General features: G+C 48.7%; 1 protein-coding gene across 5 annotated transcripts in view; it reads right to left on the bottom strand.

Moving 5' to 3' along the window:
* Positions 1-1252: 1252 nt before the first annotated feature.
* Positions 1253-13721, bottom strand: part of SPSB1 (splA/ryanodine receptor domain and SOCS box containing 1) — a 38623-nt gene continuing 26154 nt past the window's right edge. For 4 of the 5 annotated variants that reach the window (XM_063145231.1, XM_063145227.1, XM_063145228.1 and 1 more), the window contains 2 exons: positions 10857-11693; positions 1253-3558 (listed from right to left, as the gene is read on the bottom strand). In XM_063145231.1, coding sequence (XP_063001301.1) covers positions 3431-3558; positions 10857-11550 — 822 coding nt within the window. In that variant the 5' untranslated portion in view covers positions 11551-11693 and the 3' untranslated portion in view covers positions 1253-3430. Of the gene's footprint in view, positions 3559-10856; positions 11694-12906; positions 13430-13721 lie in introns of those variants that run through there. The other variant, XM_063145230.1, reaches the window with a different exon arrangement.

The following is a 13721-nucleotide window of genomic DNA, read 5'->3' as shown; positions in this document are numbered from 1 at the left end:
TGAGAACCATAGGTTAGGTTGTTAGGTTGCAAATTGTGGGTTGTTCGTGGCTAGCAAACCATGGTTCGTTATTGCGGCTGTGTTCAGACAATACCATGACCTACATTTCAACACCAACCCATACTCAAGTCTTCGGTTATTGTGTTGTCTGAACCCAGTCACTTGTCTGTGGCGGGTTTAGCTTCTGCCAACCCCGTTCCACATTTGGATGGGGAAGAGGCGGACGCCACTGTTGGTGGCGTCTCTTCCACACAATTTTAAGATGGGGTGGTGGTCTTCTTTAGTTTTTACTAAAAACCTGGCAGTCTAGTTTACAAACCAAGAACACCCCACTCTCACTCTGGCTTAAAATCCAACCTAAATCCTACTTAAGTCAACCCATTGAAACTAATAGAATTTAAGTTAGTCATGACTAACATAAGTCCCATTCAGTTGAATGGGTCTACTCTTATGTTGATTATACCCCGTCTGTCCACTTAAGGCGTTGCTAATCTGTGTTAAGGGATCCTTGCGTACATATTTGCTTGCTGTTATTATTTCAATTTTACTTGTGGCTTTAATGAATTTGACAGAACGTAGCTCCTCCATAATGCAATTGGACTGAGAGAATCACATAATAGTGGAGTTGGAAGGGGCCTATAACGCCATCAAGTCCAATCCCCTGATCAATGCAGGAATCCACCTTAAAGCATCCCTGACAGATGGTTGTCCAGCTGCCTCTTGAAGGCCTCAAGTGTGGGGGAGAGCCCACCACCTCCCTAAGTCATTGGTTCCATGGTTGTACCACTCTAACAGTCAGGAAGCTTTTCCTGATGTCCAGCCGGAATCTGGCTTCCTGTCACTTGAGCCCATGATTCCGTGTCCTGCACTCTGGGATGATGGAGAAGAGATCCTGGCCCTCCTCTGTGTGACAACCTTTCAAGTATTTGAAGAGTGCTCTCATGTCTCCCCTCAGTCTCCTCTTTTCAAGGCTAAACACGCCCAGTTCTTTCAGTGTCTTCTCATAAGATTCAACACTCCTGTTATGCCAGATAAAACAATCTGGCATCTTGACATATGAAACTGACGTTAGCAATTCGATTTGCTTTAAGGGTATTTTGAACAACGTTTCTTCAACCGATTGATGTACTTCTTTTTTTTTTAATGAAATGTCATGATTCGAACTCAAAGCATTTCCCCCACGGTAATCCCGCAGAATTGTGGCAGGCACCCAGAGCTCCAGTTACCAAAGTAAAATGATGACCACCACCTCTCAATATTTAATAAACTTTTATTTTATTTTTAATTTGATTACTGATTATCTATAATCAAGGGGAAACTAGTGAGAGGCTTAAAAACGGTACAAGCCAGGTACACCAAGGGCTTTAAAGACGAGGTGAGAAGGGAGGAAAACAAAATAAAATAAAATAAAATAAAATAAAAGATGGCTATAAAACTAACGTTTCCCAGTGACCGTGAAAAAGACGTGAGTAGAACTGAAGATTATTTTAAAAAACACGCGGCTCTGTACTCATTAAAATTGTTTGTGCAATTTTAAAGTGTCCCACTTGTAACAGCTTTTTTTTGTTTTTAAAAGGCAGGTCAAGTTCTCCCAAATTCGATTTGGCACCAGGCGTGGGCTTTCTTTAAAACAAAACCAACCCCCGCCCCCCCAAAAAAACCTAAGCTATTTTCTTTGTTTAAAAAAGAAAAGGGGAAAAAAAAGATAATTCCCTACAGCAGCATTTCTTAAAAACAAACACCCAAACACAGTCCTTTTACGTACAAAAAGGCAAGGGGAAAAAATATATTAACATTTTCTAACAAATAAGCTCATTTGTACCTATACAGATTTTATTTTTATTTTTTTAAAAAAGGAACACACACCCTACACAAATCTGGTGAGAGAGGGAGAGAGAGAGAGAGAGAGATGCATTTTCTTCCCCATCAGAAAAAAAAAGAAAAAATATATGTGCAAAATAAACCCCTCTGTGAAGGCAACTTAGAAGGCTTGTTTAGTTAGGATTTGCTCTTTCAGACCAACGCTTACACGCCTTGATGTGTAGCAGGCACTTGGGATCAAGCCCTCCAGGTTTTATAGTGTTCACGTTCAGCCTCCCTAGCGCCTGTACCAATTTGGGGAGGGTGTTGGGCACGTGCGTCCCAACGGGACAACTAAACTCTCTTCTGATCCAGAGCAGCCGTCACGGGTTTTCAGCCGCAAGCCTAGGATTCCGTAACCTGGCTGCTGACCCGCGTTGGAGACAAGAGGCTGGGTGGAGGAGAGATAAAGGAAAACCTGCCTTTAATCCAAGGTCAGTGCAGAAGGGCAACTTTAATCCAGTTGCCCATCTACGGTGCCGATGGGCCCAGCCGCACGCCGAAAGCTGGCCTGTTCAGGAAGGGGGAGCGGGCCTGATGCAGATTTTACCTGGCAGCAGCCGACAAGATGAGGAGCCGAAGGGTTCAAGCGGTCGCCTTCTGCCCCACAGATACAAAGACAAAATGTTTTGTTACTGATAGATGGCAATTGGAAGAGAGGGAGCTAAACGAAGGTGAAACCGAAACAGGAAATGGCTTGCATTTAGGCCAGGTGTGTCAGACTACAAGTCCCATTATCCCCGCTGGCTGGGGACGAAAGGACTGGCAGTCCAAACCTAGAGGGCACCAGGTCGGGGAAGGCTGGTTTAATACCCAGGAAGTTGAGGCACGTCCGTCTAGGAGAGCAAATTCCCCTGATAGCGCACAAGCAGGTTTTAACTAAGGCGGACGAATTTGTGCCGTTCACAGGAATTCTACCGCACCCAAGCTACAGGTTCAAGTGAATACCCCAAAAGACGAGCAAGTCTTGACCCCCCACCCCCCGGGCCTTGCGCCTACACAGTTGGCCTCAACGGCACACACAGCCACCCCAACATTAGGACGCAACCCAAAATGGCTGCTAAATTTCCAGTATAGTCTTGAAATCGGGGCGGTGGGATTGCGGCCTTTTTTTGGTTATAATCCTTTGGGGCGCGGCGTGATGCCAACTCGCGGCCCAACGGTAGCACCTGTGATCTCATCGTGCGCGCCGTCCTGCCGACTTCTCGCCGCGCCGGTGGCGCGTGTCACGGAGCGGGAACCGGCCGCGTTCCGTCGTTGGCGGAGAAACGGGGAGGTAGAAGCGACAGGGTTGGGAGCTTCCCATCCATCTCTGGAACGGAGAAGGCGGCTGAATGCGAACAAGCGCTGGGCGGTAATTCGTTAGGCCTTCGCGACGGGGAATGGATTTCAAACCGGGAGGTACGGGAGCAAATTAAAAAGGCCGTGCAGGAAAGCCTGCGTGTGTGTGTGTGTGTGTGTGTGTGTGTGTGTGTAGAACCAATAGGATCATGGTCTAGAGGCGCATGGCGCATGAATCCGCCCACTTTGCTCCTGGCGAGAGGCGCTGTCCTTCCGACCCCAACGGGGGTCATTGGTAGAGAAGGTAGCTCTTGAGGGATTCCGGCAATGGCAGGGCGTGGATCTCGTTCAGCCGATCCTTGCCCAGAGCGAGGCGCACGGAACGCCGGCAGAGGTCCATCAAAGGCAGGGGCTCAGCTGTAGGAGGGGAAAAGGAGAGAGAAACAAAGCCCAGAGGATTAGCCACAAAACTGAAATCACAATCTTTGGCCAGGTAAATACCCTTTTTCTGTCTCTTTTCTCTCTTCCCTCTCACTCCTCCTTCTCTCTCTTTCCTTCATGCTCCCCCTTTCTCTTTCACTCTCATGCTCCCCCTTTTCTCTCCCTCTCGCTCCCCCTTCTTTCTCTCTCATGCTCCCCCTTCTCTCTCCTCTTTCTCTCACGCTCCCCCTTCTCTCTCACTCTCTCACGCTCCCCCTTCTCTCTCACTCTCTCTCATGCTCCCCCTTCTCTCACTCCCCCCTTTTCTCTCTCCCTCTCGCTCCCTCTTCTCTCACACTCCCCCTTCTCTTTCTCTCTCATCTTTCACTCTCATGCTCCCCCTTCTCTCACTCTCTCATGCTCCCCCTTCTCTCTCTCCTTCTCTTTCACTCTCTCATGCTCCCCTTCTCTCACTCTCCCCCTTTTCTCTCTCGCTCTCGCTCCCTCTTCTCTCACACTCCCCCTTCTCTTTCTCTCATGCTCCCCCTTCTCTCTCCTCTTTCACTCTCACGCTCCCCCTTCTCTCGCGCTCCCCCTTCTCTCACTCCTTTTTCTCTCTCACGCTCCCCCTCCTCTCACACACACCTCTCCCTCTTCTCTCTCTCTTACTCTCCCCTGTCTCTCCTTCATCCTCCATGGAAGCCATTTTGCCCAGAGCAGTTTAACAAATCCCCAAATGTGCCCATGAATTCAAAGAGATTGGGGACCCCTGGACTAGGAACTTGTTTTCATCAAAGGAAACACACGTTCAGAAAGCAATGGGTGTCGGGGAGGGGGGAGAGGGCCATAGCTCTTTGCACGTCAAAGGCTCCCAGTTAAATCTCAAGGTAGATTGGAAGTAGCAGAGCAGGGAAAAGACCCTGAGGACTTGAAAGAGTGGCTGCCAGTCAGAGCAGACAGTATTAAGCTCAATGGCTCAACTCGGTGGAAGTTAGGATTATTAAATAGACACGGGGGGGAAACGTACAACTAAGGCAGAGATGGGTGTGTGTGTACCTAACTGGATTCTATTATAAGCCACAACTGTTTTAAGTCATAAGAACCTAAGAAGAGCCCTGATGCTGGATCAGACCAAGGGTCCATCTAGTCCAACACTCTGTTCACACAGCGGCCAACCAGCTCTTGACCAGGAACTCACAAGCAGGACATGGTGCAACAGCACCCTCCCGCCCATGTTCCCCAACAACAGGCTTACTGCCTCCGATACTGGAGATAACACACAACCATCAGGACTTGCAGGCCAAAACATCTGGATGGCCGCAACACCCATCATCCCCAGTCTGCACAGCCAATGGTAAGGGGATGATGGGAGCTGTAGGCCAAAACACCTAAAAGCCCACAAGTTGCCTGTCTCTGTTCTAAATATTAATACAATGAAGATCAGGGCAGTGTAGTAAGTTGGAGGATGTTGGACTGGGAGTCCTGGGTTCAAATCCCCACTCAGGCATGAAGCTCAGTGGGTGACTTTGGGCCAGGCACGGCGTCTCAGACTCACCTACCTCACAGGGCTGTTGTAAGGATAAAAATTGAGAGGGGGATCATGTACGGCACTTCGGAGGAAAAGGCTGGATATAGAAGCAAGAAACAAGCCAACAAACCAAAAATAATTTGCCCTGAAAGTCTGATTAGTGGCCCAGAGGATCTCCCCGTGGGCAACCACAAGCCCTCTGAATTCTGGACAGATCGGTCTGGAAATTCCTCGGCTGCAGCAGTTTAACAAAATCGTGTTCGTGCCTCTGCAGCCCCCCTGCACAACCCGAGGGGGCTGACACAACCCCGGCTGATACATCATCTGCTTTGCGTTTCTTCTTTAATGAGTTTGGCTCGAGCTCAGGCGATTTCTTGGCCAGGACCTGCTTGCAGAACGAATCCACTACTAAACGGGCACGGAAAGGCCACGAGAAAAGAAGAAGTGGGCATCAGTTCTGCACAGCTACGGGTTTTGGCAGGGAGCGTCTCCCCCGTGGCAGAGACGTAAGGAGGTTTGCGATTCGTGTGCTGTTGATTCCTTTTTCCCCGAAAGAGCCTCACTTACGGACACCACGGGCAGGCAGGACACCTGGTGATCCGTGCAAAACGCACGTCACCGATACGGGTAATAAAACGCCTCCCTCGGCCCCTTTGCTGGGCAAAGCCGCTCTGCGGTGGCTTCTCCCAGCTGCAGTTTCCTTCCCAGACGGATTTTCCACTGAGGTAGTCGGGAGACGTAAGGCCTCGATCGCAAAACACGACCGCTAGACGGACTCAGAGAAAACACCCCCAACAACAACAAAAAGAGAAAGAAATTCTACATGCTTGGAGAACATGAAACCATCGGCGGAATCCAAGAGGGTTTCGTAGGCATCGGGAGGAAGAAAGCGACCGCTCGGTGCTGAACGCCTGCTTTTCAGTGCAGCTGATCCTGAAGGAAAGAGGGTTCAGATGGCGCAGATGAACTGGATGAGTTCAAGGGGAGGGACGTCTCTGAGCTTGTACAGAGTGCCTTGCCTTGGGCATCGAGATCCAGGAAGGCTCCTGTAAAGTTCTAGGCGGAGCAGAACCAATGTCCCGCGCTGGGATGCAGAAGTGGAGCAGTGCCTCTCTGAGCATGTGCAAAGGGCTGTTCTGAGGCAAGATTGCTTCCATCGAAACCTCACATGGTTTTGGGAAACCAGAGACAGGCAGGTGGAAGACATTGACTCCTTTTTTGAAGCATACCACACTGGGTAATTTCTGACGTTAACTACCATCTACGTCAATGGTGGGGAACCTTAGGCCATGGACCAAGACTAGCCCTGTTAGTGGTTTGGGGAAAGAGGCGTGGCCAACCCAAAAGGCCGGATTTGGCCGCTGGGTTTCTCTAGCAAGAGGAACAGACCTGCTCGCGAACCAGGCCTTGAACTACACCGCAAAAAGGAGCTCCTCGCATTTTCCAACAATGCCTCTGTCTGCCACGTGTAGGGAATCCGACCCACGGATTCGAAGGCTTTTCCCCAAGTTACACAGCTTCCATTGACTTGTGGACTTAAAACTTCCCAGAACTTTTAGAAAAATACATTAATAATAATAATAATAATAATAATAATAATAATAATACACGGGCTGAAAATGCACATTTCCACCACAGGCTAAAGTAAAAAATGTGCACGGGGGACTTGCAAATTTGCGCAGGGCTGGATTTGTGCAGGTACGGATTTGCGCGAATATGGGGATTTGGAAAAAAAATCCGATTCGGTCCATGAGCGGGAGCCGGAATGAAAGGCACGTGACAATCCACAAGACGCAGAAGGAACGGGTTTTATAAAATCCATGCATTCCTAGCTAGCTCCTCTCTGAACAGCAAGGAGTAGAGAAGAACCCCCAAAATGTCACTTAATGGGATTTGCACTCATCCCAGAGGGACGGAAAAACACCCTGCACACTTCCTGGATTTCGTGCAAGATGCTCAAACCCTGACAAGCAATGGGGCCGCATGCTCTCTTCCGTCCCAATATCCCAGATCCCTTCGGGGCCTCGGCCAAAGGCACATTTGTTAGAGGCTCATAAAAAAAAAAAAAAAGAGAAGCCAATATCTTCACTGAAGTGTTTACAGCTGGGACAAAAGCATGAACAGACACAAAACGGTGCCGCAAAAAAGACGCAGGGTTTAGGGAGATCAGACGAAGCTTTTGCGCTGAGTCACGTCCCAGAGCCGTGACTCAGCGCAAACCCCTCTTATTAAACCCGTTATCGTCAACAGGAATTCAGTCCTGCTTGCTGCAGATAAGCAGATGTCTCTTTGGGCTGCCGCATCTTCTACGTGGATACTCAAGAAATATCAGAGGGGCCCAGGACTCAGCGACTGGAGCTCAGCATCAAGGTCCCTACGCCAGCCTCCGCGCCACGCCTTGGCTACATCATGGCTAGACTACTGCAGTGGGCTCTATGTGGGGCGACCCTTGGAGAGTGTCCAGAAGCTTGAATAGGTGCAAAATGTGGCGATTAGGCTGCTAGGGCATCGGGACCATATTACACCTGTACTGAAAGAGACCTGTACGATTGCATAATGCTTTCCAGGTGCAATTCAAGGTGTTGCGTTTAACCTTTAAGGCTCCAAATGGGTTATGATTGGTCTACCTAAGGGACCGCATGTTTTGCTTTGAACCTGGCGGGTTAATTAAGACCTGCAGAGATATCCAGTTGAGGGCACCATTATCTGCAAAGGCCCATTCTATGGTTTTTCTCCCATGGAGTCCCCAAAGTCTGTCCTGTCCTCTGTAAAGAACTACAATTTCCCCCTGCTTTAAGAAAGGGCGTGAAGTTGCATCTTTTTAAATTTAGCCTTCTAAATTGCCTGGTTTCACATTTCAACGTTTTTCCCATTTAAAATTGATTTATATCCCACTTTCCCCCCCTCTTGCAAGGAACTCACGGCAACTACAAGGACACTCTCCATGTTATCCTCACAACAACCCTGCGAGGTAGGTGAGGATGAGAGTCAGGGGCTGTGAATATGTACAAAAACTATGGAAAATGGTGTTTAAAGAGATAAATGAAATGATTGGATTGAAGTTAGAAGAGACACCAAGTGTAGCATTGTTACCAATGTATGGAAAAATTTAATGTACTCAAACGATAAAAGAATTAACAATGAATTTGTTAACAGCTGCAAGGTTAATGATAGCCAGAAAATGGAAGGGTCAAGGGGATTAACACATAGAAGACTGGTATAAAGAAATATGGGATATCGCTGTTAATGATAAACTAACATGTAATATTAGAGTAAGAAGAGGAATAACAAAAAAATAATGATTTTGAAAAGATATGGAAACTGTTTTTAGAATTTGTTTTATTAAAGGGGAGAGAAAGAACACCTCCAGAGGATTCAATGCAATTTTGGAAAGTAGAGTAAGATCCACTTATTAATGTTAAAGAGAGAGAGAGAGAGAGAGAGAGAGAGAGAGAGAGAGAGAGAGAGAGTCAGGAATTGGCCCAAAGTCACCCAAGTGAGCTTCATGGCTGAGTGGGGACTAGAACCCCGGTCTCCCAAGTCCCAGCCCAATTCTCTAACCACTATGCTGCACTGCCTCTTAATGTTGTTTTTATTGCTTTACTTTTTCCCCCTTTTCTTTATATTGTGGTATACTGGCTGGATGGCTTTTTAGCGGGTAAGGTGGGTTCTAAATGCTAAAATGTAAAATACACTTGTGTGCCCTTCCCACGCAACAAGCTTTAGAATTTTAATCCTGTATTAGAACTGAGGACCCAGGAAGATTTACCTCTAGAACGATTAAGAGAGAGAGAGAGAGAGAGAACAGATTAATTCCCGTCAAAAGAACCACACATTTCTATATAAAAAGCACTGATGCGGCCATTCTTCCAGGACAAAAAGGACAGCAGTCCAGAACAGAGAATCATGCAAAGACAAGAGAACCCTCTTACAAAGGCACGACATGCGGCTGTGTGCCCACACATTTATAGGGAGAAATGCCAAGTTCTATATCTAGGAAATAGAAACCAAATGCACAGTTACAAGATGGGGGATACTTGGCTCAGCAATACTACAAACGAGAAGGATCTTGGAGTTGTTGTAGATCACAAGCTGAATATGAGCCAACAGTGCGATGTGACTGCAAGAAAGGCAAATGCTATTTTGGACTGCTTCATTAATAGAAGTATAGCTTCCAAATCATGTGAGGTTCTGGTTCCTCTCTATTCGGCCCTGGTTAGGCCTCATCTAGAGTATTGCGTCCAGGTCTGGGCTCCACAATTCAAGAAGGACACAGACAAGCTGGAGCGTGCTCAGAGGAGGGCAACCAGGATGATCAGGGGTCTGGAAACAAAGCCCTATGAGGAGAGACTGAAAGAACTGGGCATGTTTAGCCTGGAGAAGAGAAGATTGAGGGGAGACATGGGAGCCCTCTTCAAATACTTAAAAGGTTGTCACACGGAGGAGGGCCAGGATCTCTTCTCGATCCTCCCAGAGTGCAGGACACAGAATAACAGGCTGAAGTTACTGGAAGCCAGATTCCGGCTGGACATCAGGAAAAACTTCCTGACTGTTAGAGCAGTGCGACAATGGAACCAATTACCTAGTGTGGGCTCTCCCACACCAGAGGCAACTGGACAACCATCTGTCAGGGATGTTTTAGGGTGGATTCCTGCCTTGAGAGTGCAGGATTCCTTCCAGAGTGCAGGACACGGAATCATGGGCTCAAGTGACAGGAAGCCAGATTCCGGCTGGACATCAGGAAAAGCTTCCTGACTGTTAGAGTGGTACAACCATGGAACCAATGACTTAGGGAGGTGGTGGGCTCTCCCCCACACTTGAGGCCTTCAAGAGGCAGCTGGACAACCATCTGTCAGGGATGCTTTAAGGTGGATTCCTGCATTGAGCAGGGGTTGGACTTGATGGCATTATAGGCCCCTTCCAACTCTACTATTCTATGATTCTTTGACTGGGAGATACTGGATGCAAAAAGGTGGCCCAGTTCCTTGGCTCCCCAGCAGAGGCTGGTTGGAAGGGGGCAAATCGAGGGATGTGACTCATGGAGAGGGGCATCCGGCAGCTCTTTTTGGAGACAGGCTGTTCTACTGCATCACTACATCAGATGAAAACGCACTGCTGTATAAGCCAGGCTCACAACTGAGCTGCAAAGGCAGGGGACGACACGGCAAAAATGGATCACACTCATCAAGGCTCCCAGAATTTCAGTTCTGTCCCAGCACAAGAGTTTGGGAAAGCTGAGACGGTATAGGGTGCAAGAAGGAAATGCAGTTTTGTTTAATTTTAAAAGAAGAGCACTGCTCAGCTGCCTGAAATTTGTTTTAAGTGCTTCAGTACCATCGCTGAATACTATCAGTGGGAGATAATCCATTCTGCATTGACAAAGGACGGGGCCTTCTTTGTGATGGCACCCCGACTTGGAAATGCCTTCCCGAAAGAGAGACACCACTGGCGCCAACTGAAACCGTTTCTTTATGCCCAAGCATTTTAACAGTGTAATATTTTAAGTTTTTTGCTATTTACCGTTTAAAATGGAGTGTATTTTTTTTTTAAAAAATCCACTTTTTGGTTGTTCGTTTGACTCGCTGGTCGGAGAGTTGCCATTTTCTATGTGACTCTGAAGGACTGGTTTGTACAGGGCTCTAACCCATGGCTTATTTAACCCACGGATTTATGGTTTTCATCGCTACGCAACTGCCCAGAGAGCCTCAGTTACTGGGCTGTATAAAAATACAATAAATAATAAAATAAATAAACAGGCGATACTTACGGTCAAGCCCATTCAAGTAGCGCATTCTAATCTCACAGTGGCCCCACACGGCGCTGACGACCGGGTGCAGTTTTTTCCCTTTGAGACCCCGGAACGCAACCCCCATGTACTGCCCGTCCACGATGAAACTCAATGTCCCATCGTCCATGTCCAACACCACCAAAAAAGAATCCGGCACGATAAAGGTCTCGTCAGGCTCCAGGAACGCCGGGTAGGTTTTGCTGGGCTGGTTCTTGCCGTCGTGGTACAACCGGTTGCGCCCCAAGTCCCAGCCCCACGACTCCTGGTTGTTGCCTACCAGGGTCGTGTAGCCCACCGAGTGGAGGGGGGCCTCGGCCGTGGCCACGCCCACCACGGCGTGGGTGCCCCGCTGCCGCATGGCCCACGTGATCTGCCAAACGTGGAGTCCCCGGGTGTACCCCACTTTGCCCCGGATGGCGTCCGTGCTCTGGGCCACCGGATGCCGGTGGAAAATGAGCTTATCGTCCTCCTTCACGAAGACGTTGAGCGACCGGTCGTCGTTGTTCCACGAATGCAGCAACTGGACGTCGTAGGAGACGGACGGCATGTCCAGGAGGAGGTCCAGCCGGGCCGGCTTGGAGTAATCTAACCCCTGCAGTTCGTGTTTCAGTGGCCGGTACGTGGGGTCCCGCATATCCACCGTCTTGATCCCTCCGGTGACCTTTTGCCCCATCTTTCCCGGTCGGCCCGTCACCTATTTAGAGAGCGCCGAAGCGGGCTCATCAATCCACCGAGCGGCAGCTGTCATCCACGGTTCGACACGGCAGAGGTTGCCGGGGACCCCCGGGCCGAGACGCGGCCGCCCGTCAGCGTTGCCTAATGGACGGAAAGGAAAACAGGAGTTAAGCATTAAACGAACAAACACCGCGCGGCGGAGACGTAGAGGCCCCGTCTGCCGTGCCCTACTTGTCTTTCATCAAAACCCGTACGTGTTCTAAGGCTGGCAACTTGAACAATATCTCCGCCACAACGCAGGAGGTTCCGTGTTCCAAAAATAAAATAAAACGTGGATTGTTGCAGAGGACGGTCATTCCGGGGGAGAATGCAAGGAGAAGAAGTAGGCAGTGGTTGCCTAGCAACCTTCAGACAGGTTGGGCCTACTTCTGCCAAGGCAGCAGCAGGCCCATTCTGCTGCCCCGAAGAAGTTCTGGACTGTAACACCTATCAGCCCCAGCCAGCATGGCCAATGGTCTGGGATTCTGGAAAACGTAGCCTGAAACATCTGGAGGGCACTAGGTTTGGCATACCCCTTCCGTAAGGTGTGGATGAGACATCACAAGGCAGTTTGATCCCATTAACCATCTCTCCCCATGGCCATCTTTCAAGATGTTCCATGCCTGTTGTTATACATCATCCTCCCCCAACTTGGTACCTTCCTTTTGGACTACAACTCACATCATTCCTCAACACTGGCCATTCAGTGTTGACCTGAAGGAAAACAAAGAGGGAGTCAAACAGACGTCTTTGAACAAGTTCCGGAAACGGGGGGGGGGGGCATCACCGAAAAGGCCCTGTCATTTGTCTCTGTCCTACCTCTCCCGGTTCAGAGGTGGTATGCCTCAGAATAGCCGTTAAGTTAGTCATGACTAGCTGAAGTCCCATTCATTTCAATGGGTTCACTCTAAGTTGGGCTTAACGACCCTTTTCAGATGACACGCTAAGCCACCGTGGTTACGCGTTTCGAGCAAAATGTTATGGCTTAGCGTGTTATGTCAACCATGACTTAGCGTGTCTTGTGAACCATTCCTCACCCTGGTGGCTACATAACCCCAGTTTAAACACACTCACTAACCACTTGCTGCAAAAGGGTTAGCGGCCCTAGCCATGGCTTAAGCGTGTCGTCTGAACAGGCCCAGTGTTGGATTTCACCCAAAGACGCCATGCCAACACCTTCCTTCCTCGCCTTCTACCTCTCAAGCTCCCAGATTTAAGCAAATTCCTTTTGTCGAACGGTACTCAAATAAAATGAGGACTTTATAGTTCAACACCACAACCTGGAGACAAACAGAAAGGAGCAGAGATCACAAACCTTGACAGACCAGGTTGCCCGGCTCCCAAACGCCACCCTCTGCTCTCAAAAAGGCCGGCGAAAAAGCGGATCTATAATTATTTCAGCATTTGGAGAATCCAGGAGCAGAAACAACAAAGATCTCCAAGCCTAATGTAATTTCACATTCCAGCCGCGCTTGGTAAAAGAGATTCCAAAGGGTTGGCGGAATCCAAGAAGGAGCATACGGGGAAGGATGGAATTCGTTTTCCAAAATAATAAACACGACGCATACGCAACTTCGCCTCTACGGAACGGCCCACGTCGGAACAAGACGGAGGTGACCCAGGGAATCAGGAACGCTCTGCTCGAGGAGAGTTTGTGAACCTCTCGGTGAAGTTGTCCGAGTTCTTTAGAAACACAAGATTAGCTTGCACCAAAGCGGAGATCCTTCGGAAAAGCTTACGCACATGCGCAGCGTCGGAACGGCATCACCGACTCCGTGTGCCATTTGCAGCACATCGTATCTTCTGGACGGTAAGTATGCTGAGGTGCTGTTTTGGGCTTTTTTGTGGCAGTAAAAAAAAAAAAATCTGAAAGGGTGGGAAGCCGCTTTCTAAGAAAAATAACGTTTTAAACATTTCCTGGAGTGAGACAATCTCACAGAAGCATTGCCAGCAGCTGTCATAACCGTTACTCATGACCAGGGTTTCGTTTGGCATGGAAAAAAGGGGTAGAGTGTGAATCAGACGTTGTGTTAACGCACACGCAAACACACACACACACACACACACACAGAATATATTTTTTAAAAGTGCCCCTGCCTGAATGAGGTACGGAACGACAGCAACGGGAAA

The sequence above is a fragment of the Elgaria multicarinata genome, chromosome 20, assembly GCF_023053635.1.
Source record: "Elgaria multicarinata webbii isolate HBS135686 ecotype San Diego chromosome 20, rElgMul1.1.pri, whole genome shotgun sequence".
NCBI lineage: Eukaryota > Metazoa > Chordata > Lepidosauria > Squamata > Anguidae > Elgaria > Elgaria multicarinata.
Note: the sequence above shows the minus strand (reverse complement) of the source record. Positions and strands in the feature narration are given on the sequence as shown.